General features: G+C 42.5%; 4 protein-coding genes across 4 annotated transcripts in view; 2 read left to right on the forward strand and 2 right to left on the reverse strand.

Annotated features, from left to right (window-relative positions):
- LOC126558330 (actin-related protein 1) overlaps positions 1–12,798 on the reverse strand; it is a 309,926-nt gene that overhangs the window by 258,385 nt on the left and 38,743 nt on the right. The gene's annotated exons all lie outside the window — the stretch shown is intronic.
- The window catches only part of LOC126557178 (uncharacterized), a 422,959-nt gene that overhangs the window by 211,024 nt on the left and 199,137 nt on the right, over positions 1–12,798 (reverse strand). The gene's annotated exons all lie outside the window — the stretch shown is intronic.
- LOC126558300 (ras-related GTP-binding protein A) overlaps positions 1–12,798 on the forward strand; it is a 284,579-nt gene that overhangs the window by 140,375 nt on the left and 131,406 nt on the right. The gene's annotated exons all lie outside the window — the stretch shown is intronic.
- Positions 146–833, forward strand: LOC126559004 (uncharacterized). The gene has a single exon (XM_050215098.1). The coding sequence runs from the start codon at positions 156–158 to the stop codon at positions 825–827; it is 672 nt and encodes a 223-aa protein (XP_050071055.1). The 5' UTR covers positions 146–155; the 3' UTR covers positions 828–833.

A 12,798-nucleotide genomic window follows, 5' to 3' on the forward strand; every position in this document is an offset into this window, starting at 1 on the left:
GAAAGTTAAAAGCAAAATCAAATACAGCCCAAAATATCGTGAATACAAGCCATCCACCCGCGTTTGAGGCTTGTTAAGTCAATAGGACTTTAGGAATAGTTCTTTTCAATAGTTAATTGTTGTAGTTTGCATAATAGAAAAAATGTATTGTTAAAATGAGTGAACAAAACAACGACGATATAACCGATGGCACCAGCGAAAACGATCGATGCGTCGAAATGTTAAACAAACGACCACGGCTGTTGTCTTTCCAAGGGCTAAGCTCCCATTCACGTGCCCTTGCCGATAGAGACGTTCCCGTACCGATGGCTAGCACCTCGTCCAGCTCACTCGAACACATCAGCCGTCGGGAGCAGCTGGCGAACGATCTACGCAGCTGGCAGGAAAGTCAAATCGCTGCCTGTATAGATGACAACATACTAAACATGGTATTGGAACGGTTTCTTGTGTTCTTCGAGCGACGAAATAATAGCTCCAGCAGTAGCGCACAGCAACCTTCGCGGGTGAACGATGATGAAATTTTGGAAGATGAAGCAGTTCGAATGGCAATCAGTGCTCGGGGGCTGCTACCTGCCAGGGCGGATGAATTGGCCGGACCTTCCGGCAGCCAGTCGGTACCAGTTGCTGTGACAGAAAGCAATCCCGTTGTAGAACCACCCGAACAAAGCTGGCCGGAAATGGGTCGAGCTGTGCATGACAATTACATTCTCGAGACGGCAGTGGCAGCGGCCATTCAGGAGAAGGGCTTAATAACGGGCTGTTCCGAGGGTGAAGAGTCGAGCGACAGTGATGGGAGTGTGCATGGGGAAGAGGACGACGCTAGGTAGTCGGAGGCAAGGAAAGGTCTAAGACAGAGTTTGTAAATGAGTATTCTTATGTATGTGTGTACCGTCCTAGGGTTTATGCTTATATCTTACTCATCTTCGCAGGCATATGGCAATCGATTATATACCTGACTTATAAGTAGTAGCAACGAATAAATTATCTATAAATTATCCTAAATTTATTCTCTTTAAATATTTGAAGGAAAACTGCGAATTCTAATCATTGAGAAGGTTTTGTTTTTCGCTGAGATATTGTAGCTATTAAAAACCTTGGAAGACGAGAACTTCGAGAACGAGGCTCTGATCTTTTACCGCTAATAATTGGTTGTACAATCTAATTTTCCGTAACTTATAATTATTATCTTCAAGACGTATGAAACAGTCGACTAAATATCGAAAATGAAAGGTATTGAATTCAACCACTAGTTTAAAAGTTATGTTTTCCTATTCCAAAACCGTAACAATGCACAAATACACCATACAGAGAAGTTACCAAACTTCCACGCCAAAGAAGCTACCGTACCAGTAGTGCGTGCAGTGATGATTAACACACACCCGGTAAACAATCACGATTTCTGTTTTACTTCAACACCCAAACGAGACCGTGTCTGGTTTTGACTCTGTGGTTCCTTGCCAAATGGTGTTTGTTCAAGCAACGTTCGCTGTAGGCATCTTTGTTTCCGTCAAATGCGCCACCCTGACCCACCCAAAAGAGTGCCAAAAACCATAAGCCATAGTTGGGAGTTTAAAAATAAAAATGAAATTCAAAATCATACATTTTAATTGTTTTTCCGTCAATGTATAATTCGTCCATATTAAATTGAGCCGGAAATCAGTAAACGAATCTGAACGAACGAATCTCTCGGGTCGGGCGTGTGAATCGTAATACAGTCAAATATATTAGCTGGCAGTCGTAAACTGATTAACGGACCGTGCACAGCATGAGAAAATGCGCTCACAGCTTATTTCTAATCGACAAAATGCAGGAAATGCAGTGGAGTTACTATGCGCATGATTTACTCATTGGCGTTCGTACAGTTTAGCAGAAATAGATGATTATTTTATGAGGTTTTGTCAAGCTTTGTCGCCCATAGGCAAAGAGTAAACGTTCGTCCGATGGGCGGTACAGGTTTGGGCCTTCTGTTTAAGTGCACTTGCACGCGTTCTGCATGGCGACGCTACGAGGCGGAAATGTTCAATTTCAAGTTCAAGATCGTTTTATTGTTGGAGTGTTAATAGGCACTAGATGCATGTATAGCTATTAGTTTTTTTTGTCGCGAATATTTTCTGAAAGTTCTCAAAGGCACCCTTCAGAGATAGCGGTGCTAAAAGTTTCCAAAGTTTGGTAAAAAGCATTTCTTTTTACCCTTTTTCCCCTTAAAAAGAAACTTTCTTCAAAAGCTTCAACATACCAAATGCGCAAACTCCAATCAAAACTGTTGATTTATCAGTGCGATGTTTTATTTGCCAAAGCGACACGAACAGCACAGAACAGCTCCTGTTCGGAATTAGGGATGTTCGGATTTTTCCGGATACAACCTCATCACAGCTTGAGAGCCGTGTGTTGTGATGTCCAACAGGTTACTAACAACACCGGAGCAGCGCTCTCACTCACAACTGTGATCCATCTCCTATCGCTTCCAGAGTAGACGAGGGGTTCGTTTTCAAAATTATCTCCACTCGCTGCTTAACTTACGCACAATGGCATCGTGTTCACCATCAACCCTCACACCCCGGTCACACTTTGCTTTTAATGCTCGCACGCACGCACGTGAGAGATCGATCGAGTCGAGCGTTCGCCATCAATTTCCTTGTTCCTAGCCTCGGAGCTCATTGTGAGATGAGTTGAGAAGTGGAGCAAAAAATGAGAAACAAAAAGGGGGGAAAAAAACCCCCAAACCAACCCACCCAACAATACTGGCCCTACAAAACCGCCTGCGGGAGATAAAATCTTCTTCCACGGTGGAGAACAATCTCGCCGCCAGATGCTTGGGAAAATGTAAACAACCCGAGCACAGCAGCAGCAACAAAAAAAAAAAAAAAAAAAGAGTGGCGGCCCGACCGTTTGCGGCATTTTCGTGTGCTGAGTCGGTCCAGCTGGGCATGGCCGCATCAACCAAGCAACCTGTTGTATTTCTTGCCCTTTTTTGTTGCATGGTGTTGTTGCGTTTTGCCATTGAATTTTGTTTTTTCTTTTTTTAAATGGTGTTGCGGGTGGGTTCGGATGATTTTGATAACGCCAGATAAGCCTTACTTTTCGGGGTAAAATACTGAGATGGAGCTGTACTTGTGTTCGATGTACAAGACAAAGTTTTACTGTAGTTGTGATAAAATTAATAAAGTAATTTACTTATAAAAAGCAGTAACCACAAGCGGTGTTTTCAGGATTGAACCGTATTCTACAATGAAACAAGGTGCTGTGAGTGTCTTCAGACAGTAGTGAATGACATTGCACATACTTAGTACTTCTTCATGTAGTAGGCAGGGAATCTTGAGGGAATCGTTCTACTCTCGGTGGATACAACCAGGCTGAGCCAGGTTCTCGGAACTCCCCACCCAAACATTGAGCGATGTTTTTTCCCCACCCACTTGAGTGCGTAAAAATAAGCTTTCGATGAATTGAATTTACCCATCGGCACCCCTCAATAGGGCAAGGTTCAAAAGCTTCCCCAGTTTTCCTGTTGATTCTACACGCACACACACACATCCAGCTTCGGCCGGAAGAGATGCTGGTCGGTTGGTTGTTAGTCAGACTCTGTCTCTGACTGTCGGCCAGTCGTGCGGCATTCAATCCGTGACCATCGGACGAACCAGACGTGTGCGTGTGCGTCCCGGGCGCTATCGCTTTTGTGCTTTGGAAACCTCGAATCTTAATAAGATTCAAACAAAACTCTCGGAGCCAAATCGGTGCTAATTTGCACTCTGCCGCCGGACCTACACGGCGGTGGAGATTATTTCGTGCGCGAACCAATCTCGGACCATCTTCCCGACTCCCACGTCCGCTCCACCCTTTCCACCCTTTCCACCCTTCCTCCTAGTGATTGTGTAGCGGTTGTGTAAATAATCAAAATTTACTACGTGTTGCGGACTACCAATGACGCCCAGTGTTACATGTGAGTGGAGTGGTCCGTTGTATTTTTGTAGTTGCTGTTTTTCGCTCTTCTTGCCTGCCATCTTGGAACTGAAGATCCCGCCCGCCGAAGATCTAGTGCACCGATCAACGCGAGAGACATTTGCGGAGCTAAACATTGAACTTGCCCTGTTTTTTGTACGCAAACCCGAGACATTTGGTAGCCAAACTATCCTGCGTCCGTGTAAGATCTCATTACGATTCGTTCGTATCGAATGATCGAGCTCATGTGTCTATTCTTGGGTTGCAAATAAATACAACCTGCCCCCGACGCGGCAATCGTCGGCAACAATTCGTTCGTGTCCGTCGGGAAGGGATGTGCTGGATCGCTCCGCCAACAGATAAATATTTTCTGTGCAAACTGTCGAGCGAACCGGGGCAGCGCGTGTGTTCTGGTTTTTACGATATCGGCCATCGATCGTGTATGGTGTGTTTGCCGCTTAATAGACGCATGCTTCCCCGCCTACAGAACTGCGGTGCAAATCGCATGCATTCGGGGGGGCAGCCAAACGAAGCGAAAGTGTATCGGAAAAGAAATAATGCTGGATCAATTCAAACCGGAAAGATAAATATGCAAACGGCAACGACCGTATCACGGGGGAGATCATTCGTTGGCAACCTGGCACGGTTGATGATGAAAGATAGCGCGTGGTAGAAACAGTTGTGAACAAAGTGCGTGTGTGCATGGGAATAGGAGGATATTTCTAGGATACACTTGTTGCTATCGGATATAGTCGTTTCTGGGAAAATACTTGCTGTTGACTTTAGCACTCATCAATCGTTTTTTGTTTGTTCATTTGCAATTTAAATTTTTTGTTTGTTTATAGAACATAAAAACTGCAACATAGCATTGAGGAGATTCGATTTGTTTAACAAAAACCAACTGAAGTAGGGTAAGACAGGCATCAAACGTATTAAAGGAAATCCTTTAAAAAAACAGCTGCTGCCCAAAGTTTGTCTGTGCCGCACGGGATTAAATATTTCATGCGATAGACAAAAATGTATTGCTGGAATAATTCAAAAAAGTGATTGATTTTCTTTTTACCCCCATATTTTCGATCGAACCTCTGTTTGACAGCGCTGTCCTTGTGTTGTAGTGTCCTTAGTGAATGTGTGTGTAGGGGAGTGCGTGTGAATTGGTGTGCTTCAGAATAAGAAAAGTAAGGTGTCAAGCAAATCCTGCTGCGAAACGGGCGAGAACCTCCTGTGAATGCTATATCTGGCCGTTGCTGTAGTGGGCCGATAGGCTCGAAGCTCGGCCCAGCACAAAACTGAGGTTCGGAGTGTGTTGTTAAGAGTGGTTCTGATTACCTCCGGGCCAAGTGTGTCGAGAGTTTGGTGCAACACTGGCAACAACTTCAGGTACGCATATCCTTATATCCTTTGGCACAAACGCCACTCGTCTTAAGGTATATTCTTCCCCCCCCTATCTCACTATAATGGTCCGACTGTGTCACTGCTGATTGGAGTGTTGTCCTTGAGCTTGCTTCATTGGTAAGGTTTCCAGATCTTGTATTGTCGAACTGGTTTCAATCCAGCTGAGACATCCTTCCAAAAGGCGTAATCCCACAGCTTCCCAAGATTTCATCTAGGTCCGTTCTATCCGAGAGGGCGAATGAGAGACGGTACATGAGTCAAATAAATTTTCACCGGGCCACTGTAGCTTGTCGTTGGTATAAGATTCATTCGAGAAGCCTCGAAAAAGAATACATTCCAAGAAGGTTCGCATGTCACAATGGAATCTTGTCATGCATAGCTTGGGCAGGTACAATGGGCCAAGTTTTGAGAAACATTTTCTCTCGTACAGCATGACATCATTCCCAACAATATACCAGCAGGATTTACTTTACTTTTAAGAGTATCCTTAACCAAAAATTACAAACTTCTAGTAAAAACAGTTTTCTTTAAGCGATTGAACAAAACAAAGCCTGTCGTTGAGTGTGAGCCGTCGAAATCTCGTCCAAAAGCCAGAACCCCAAATACCGGCCGATGAATCATAGGACGGTGCAAGTGTTTATCTTGCCCGGGCCCCTAACCATAACCTAACCGAATGCTCTTCCATCCAAAACCAAGCCAACCAAGCCCGGCCTATTGCCAAGCGCAGCGTGCCATGTAATTACGTTCAATAAAGTCCAAGGTAAACGGCTTGTACAGATGAACCCGAGCAGCACGGTCGCGGTAGTATTACTCCGGTGTGTATGTGAGCGTCCGGGGGTTGTGCAGTATATTACGGGTTAACCGTGTGCCATCGATAAGAAATTTCCATAGCCAGGTGATAGCACAACCCCTAGCGGTGATGCAATCTGTTCGGCGTCGAGGGAAACCGAATGAAGCAACGCCGCAGCAGGCAAATCGGGTCCTCTAACGATCGACTAACTTTACCCACTGACAGTCTGTTACTGGAACTACTGGAAAAGTTACCACACAAAGAAAAGGGTGGGGGGAAAGGAAAACATTTCAAAGGAGAAGAAATTCAAACGAAAAGTCAGAAAAAAAGACCATCAGTCCCTTTTCTGCTGTTGAATTCATTTTTTCTCTCGCATGCCCGACATACATACGGTACATCGTTCGCTTCATAGTTTTCTATTTTTAGTTTGTTTTATTGCTGGTAATCGATGATAGGTTTCATTTTACCTAAATACATACATGTATAGTGCCCGCATGGCCTGGGTCCGGGCGGTGTGCGGTTGCGGTTCGTTTAGAGTTGAAATTTCAAGTTGGGAAAACATGTTGGGAAGGTGGAAAAAGCTACCAAAGTGAACGACGCTTCAAACATCGATAAGGTTGTGTATGTAATGGTGGGTTTTCTTATTTGGTTTCTAATGTTTCATTTTGCAGCATAAGTCGTTTAGTGTGCCAAACGGTAAAGGTTGAGATTTATAAAGTGATCTTTGTTTCCTCGTATGCGAGTTATTTTGTGGTTGACTGATCCATACTCCATGCCATACGAAGTGCATTTCCACCGTAGTTAATTAAGCTGATTATGTGATGCTTTTATTTATTTACTATTAAAAGGGTTTGTTAGTCTTTAGAAGATTTTATAATTTTACATTAGTATGAATACACCTTGGAATAGATTTATTAAACCTTAAATCCATCCAGAATACTAAGAAAGGATACCAGCATTATACTTTTAATTTGTTTCTCATTCAAACAAAATAAAAGCAATGACATAGCAAGAAGAGATATAAATACAAACCTGCCTTGTTCCGTTACCTTGGCCAGGTTTATGTGGAAATGAACAAAGAAGAAAAAGATATGGCACATTTCCATTGTTTAACGGCAAGGACGATTTGTGTCCTTGGGCATCCTTCGTGTACGGAAATAGCTTCCACACAAGAACAGATCATATATCCTTAGTCAGCAAAGTGTGCTTTAAAATATCGTTCTAATCGTGAGGACTTTGTTGACTTACTAGCCCTTTAATGGCATTGTTCGGGTAGGGGTGTGATGTTAATTTATTTTATCCTTATGGTGCGTGAACGATAATGGAGAATAAATGTTTTTTTTCCGGAAGAAAATCTACACATAACATAACTTCCAGGAAAAGTACGCATACGTTTAGAAGAAGATAAATTTGCAAAATTTGCAGAATCATTGTGAATGGTTTTTCCATAGCAGCAAAAACGCACCGACAAACTTTACGTAAACTTTTAACAATATTTATTTGCTTGATCAAAATGTACTGAAATCAACTTTGCGAACCAGTTCACCGTAGACAGTGAGTGAAGCCGAGGCAACGTTCTGCAAACTGCAAAGAAGCGTAACCATTCGTTGAAGCATAAGCAGCCCGGCGGAACAAAACCGAAACGAAACCTGGCCTTCGTGGTTAGTGCCTTTAGTAGTATCCCCACCCGAGATACTGAAATGCACTTGCGGCGAACGGACCACGTCTCGGAACTGATCCGGATTCGAGAACTGCAACGAGCCGGCAAGCAACTTTTCACTGCACTTTTGACTTTTCCCTCGTTACATCCGGCTGCCCCATTAGAAGCCATGTTCAGGCATGTTTTTCTCGTTGCCTTGCCTTCACACTTATGCACCGTGTATTAATTTCGCTCGCCATTCCCTCAAGCCATTTCTATACTGATGGGCTTCTTTCAAGAGTGAGACAGAGGAAATAAAAAAACTTCTTCTTAAATTTCAAGTCCAAACAAAGCGCTGCACATCAGCTTTCTTCTCGTGCGCGCGAGCTACTGCTTCATTATGAGTTGTTCGTAAAGGATGCGCTGGCCAGTAAGTAGTGGACGAAAGTTATAACAAAGCAGAAAACGGCATCGCCCAGCAGCGTGTTATGGGCGAACGGAGAAAAAACAGACATGGGAAAACAACCATTATCGAAACTAAATCCATGTTCGCCGGGTCGGGAGAGTGAAAGTTTTCCAGCCCTTTTGCTGCAGGACAGCACCGAGTGGTCGATCTATTGTTGCCCTGTCCCTGGCCGCGCTCACTCGATGGTCATCTGCTTGCGGAATGGTGTAGCTTTGGTAAAGTTGTAATGAAATGATTCTCTTATTTCTGCATGACTTTCTACCATCATGTCCCCACACTAGGATGGTTTAGAGTTTCTGGGAATCGCTATCAGACACGCGGTGAGGGAGTGTGTATCTGAACTGCACAAAAGACAAAGTGCATCTTAAAACAATGCAACAAAAGGCACATTATAGCATGCATGTGTCCTTCCAACACGCTCCTCATTCGAACCAAGCACCAATCCGTTTTATTTGCCCTTTCAATGGGACACAGAGCTGGCCTTTGGTTGATTTTCCTTGAATCGAAAGAAAGAACCAAGGACAGGGAATACGACAAAACCAAAAAAAAAAAAAACAGGACATTTCGTTTGACACTTTGCTCGAGTGGCTTCTGTGTCCGGTGTCAAAGGTGCCGTACCTGTTGGAGCTTTCTGGCGCTCTGCTCGTGTCGGGTGCGATGCTTCGGAACCATTAACTACGTACGTAACACAGCAAACAGTGCTGCAATTACGTTCGTAAAGAGAACGGTTTGTCTTTTGTAAAATGAACTTGAGACACCGGTTTTGTGATAGAGACAAATGGACGATTCTTTGTTTGCTACAAGTTGAACTATGCACCCCAAAAACGATAGCAATGAACAAGCGTGAAGTGTGCATGTGACAGTGGTCGGAAACAAAGTTGACTGTTTCGGACTGAGAATTTTGCTTCCACTCGCTTGTGAGACAAAGGGCGAAAGCAATCATGAAATAAGTTTGTTTGAAAAAATTGGGTCATAGTTTTATTGCATTTTTTATACAAACAATAAGTTTTATGAGCTTTTGAAGATTACATACACATAGTCATAGCACATCAAAACATTTAAAATTTAAAAGACATTAATGTGATTGAAGTCAAATCGAATCCAATGTCCACAATAAAATTACGATGAACGTACTGAATTTATTGATTCAAACAAGGGAAAGAAAAATCTTTAAAGAAAACAAACAGCATCACTGTCGATATGAAGCTTTAAACAATGATTCAGCATCAAACGGACGCTACAGGACGAAAACTTCAAGCTTCGTTCTTCGATGAATGTTTTCATTTTCAGCATGATGATGATAACGAAGCGCATGCACTGGAAGCGGTTGGTAAAGTCGAAAATTTGAAAACGGGAAAAGTTTCCCCCATTCGCACCGCACCAACGAAGGAAATATTGAAGTCATACAATACCACGCTGAAAGTTGTGAAAGAAGTACCGGGCCTGGAAGCTGGAAGCAAACTAACCGCAGTTATGTGCCCATAAAACCATTGCATTCCCTCGATGATCAATACGAGTGTGCTGACATTTGATACACACCCGGGTACGAAGCTTTAAGAACCGATGGTACGCTTTCCTTTTCGTAAGAGGATTTTGGGCTTTGATCTTTTGGAGCACAATTTAGTATAACGTTATGCTTTCGGAACACTCTTATGGTTAGCGTACGATGGAGCATGGTAAAAGTGTGGATTTGGAATTTAAATTTGTAAAGGAAACATTATGAAGCAATACGGCAAAGCCGTCTCTAAAGGAAAAATAAGGGAAACATTAGAAACGTGCCTTTACGGGTAAATAATTTTTCCTCACAAATTTGGGTTTTTTTTGCGTCGGAATTTTAAATGAAAAGTAAGAAAAAATATAAGAAAGTGTATTAAATACTAACTTGCACTGTACAACTCAATTTAAAATTCAAACCGTAAAGCAATAGCGCGCTTTAAAAATGAACTACCTGCACTACAAAAACCATTTGTTACGCACGAAGGCTATAATTGAATTTACTTCTTACGCTCGTCAGCAATAAAGCTGAAGTCGATTTTGAAAGAGAATATTTAATATTCGTCCCTATCTAAGGCAGCGGACGACAAACTCCCAGGAACCGAAATGCCGCACCTAATAGTAATGAATCCCTACCGGCATGGACAGTGCATTCGAGGAACGTTAAATGGTACGGAAGCATTTCACGGTTTGATAAAGTAGCTTGAAATAGAAATTTGTCCTCTACAAAACCCGAAAGATTTATGGCATTCTCTGCTGAGCGTCGATGTTGAGGCACTGCATTGTACGTTTTAAACATGCCGTACGCGCGCGACGTTCACTCCGATTCGATGGCGTCGTGGCGCACTGGGCGTCTCCATCGGGTTTCGGTGCAAAAGCGTCCGCGTCTATTGAGCGATCCGTGACAACTGCGCCAGCTTGAAGTGGGCAACTTTGATTGATTGATTGCCAGCGGATTCAGTTAACAATTGAATGTGCGTTGCTCATCGACGCTTCGCTGCTCGTCAATCGTGAAAATGTGCATCCGATAAAAGATGATGCTGGTGGCCTGGTGGTCTGGTATGTTGAGCTTTTCCGGTATCATCATCGTATGGTGAATGCAGCGTGGATGATTGATTGGAATTTATTAGAATTTATTTAGACCGTAGATGAATTAGATGAGCTTGTGTGTTTGAAGCACTTTTTAACAGAGCGTAATGTGTAGAATTAATTCAAAAAGTTGATTTGTCTTGTTAGTTTTTAAAATTTACATCCGTCGACCACACAATTATTGATCAGTTTCAATTGAAATAATTATCTTTTACAGTTTATTATATTTGTTTTATTATCGTATGGTCGTGTTGCTTGTTAATTAAATTTTAAGGGTTAATAAAAGCAAAGCGAACAGCTTTCACTTCAAGCTTTGATCTTCACTTGTTGGTCTTATCCGCCCTACATATATCTTTCATCAATCCATCAATGGTTATGTTTGTCAGAATCACTTCAGTGTTCATGGGATTAACAGCGCTCTGTTGGCTTCTAAGCTTATTTTGTTCATTAATTATGATTCCAGCATCAAATTTAATTAAAAGGTAATATTTTGCACTATGATTCAAACGTGTAACTTTACATACTTTCATCCTTATGCAACAGTAATGCGTAGTAAAACCAGTGTAAAATGTTTTCCGTACTACACCCATACCTTCTGACGTTTGGAACTGTTAAGAATGTTGCAACATGTATCATGTATCATGTGAGGATTAGTCTTGCTTTCATCCTGTTTAATTCACAGCAAAGTACGAGAAACCCCTGGCCAAGCATGAAACATGGCACACAGCGCTGGGCCATGCGGAAATCTGGGATCAGTGCATATTACTCGGAATACACAGGGATACAGCGTCAGCTGCTTGTTTTAATGCAATCTGAGCGAGTGCACTGGACATCCGGTGGATAGTTTATCCTACAGCTGTCGGATGAGTTGATTTGAAATGTCACAATGAATGCTGTTGTTGATTTTTCAACACACCGGGGGACCGGACGACAACTGAGAACGAAAGCTAGTACGACTATTGGTACAACGGATTATCTGATCCCGTCTTTCTCTATCTCTCTGGGCATGTTCTGGTGGACTTGCTGCAATCATCGTAGACTATTCAAAAATGGGTAGTATTTTTTATTCATGTGTTACAGATGAGAGCGTTAATACCCACCGATTGAGCGAACTGGTATCATAAATTAATGGAAAAGTTTTTTTCATAATTGCCCGAAGCTGTGGGAATAGTAATTACATGAAGTTTAAAATTCCAACAACGTTAGATAAATAAACAGTAGACATTTTCTGTTGCGTTTGGACGGGTTCTGAGCATCAATTTTCTTGAAATAATTTTAAATTGAATAATTATGCCTTTTTTTGTAAGAACGGCCTGGCCGTATTGATTTTGACTTATGAATACCACGTTGTGAGGTAAGTCAGTCTTCACTACGGGAAGACGGTCCGGATGGGATTTGAACCCCGGTCCTACCGTTTGAAGAACGGTACTGATGTCGCCAACACCACCAAGCCGCCGCTTATAATTTTGACTAAAATAAATACAACTAATTATTTGAACATTAGGAACGTTAAACGCTGGTGTATATTCTAAGTTGAATTTAAAATCCGTGAGCGAAAGTTACCTTTTCACTCGTTTCAGGTTACTAAGTAAACAGTAATTTTATCTGAAGATATTTATAGTTCGTTCAAAGCTAATGTGAATCATAATGGGCTCAATTATTTCTTAAAGAGCAAAGTGAATGGCAAACTTTCTGAAAGCTCTCTCCCCATCCATCCATCCATCCATCCGCACTTTATATGCTGAACCGAGCCAAAGCGGATGTATGTGAAAGCAGAGGAGCAGAAATCTCATCGTTAGCTTTTCATACTATCCCACGAATTTCACCCGTAACGAGAGGTAGGTATCCCTTGGATTCCTTTTCCCGACCGGGCCGAGAGATGCTGATGGGCTGGAGGGATTCGGGATAGTCTATACAGATGTGAAGGAGTTACCCTAATTCCCATCCAGTTGTCTCGGCAGCTGTGTAGTAAGGGATAGGCCAATCCTT

The sequence above is a fragment of the Anopheles maculipalpis genome, chromosome 2RL (assembly GCF_943734695.1).
Source record: "Anopheles maculipalpis chromosome 2RL, idAnoMacuDA_375_x, whole genome shotgun sequence".
Classification (NCBI taxonomy): domain Eukaryota; kingdom Metazoa; phylum Arthropoda; class Insecta; order Diptera; family Culicidae; genus Anopheles; species Anopheles maculipalpis.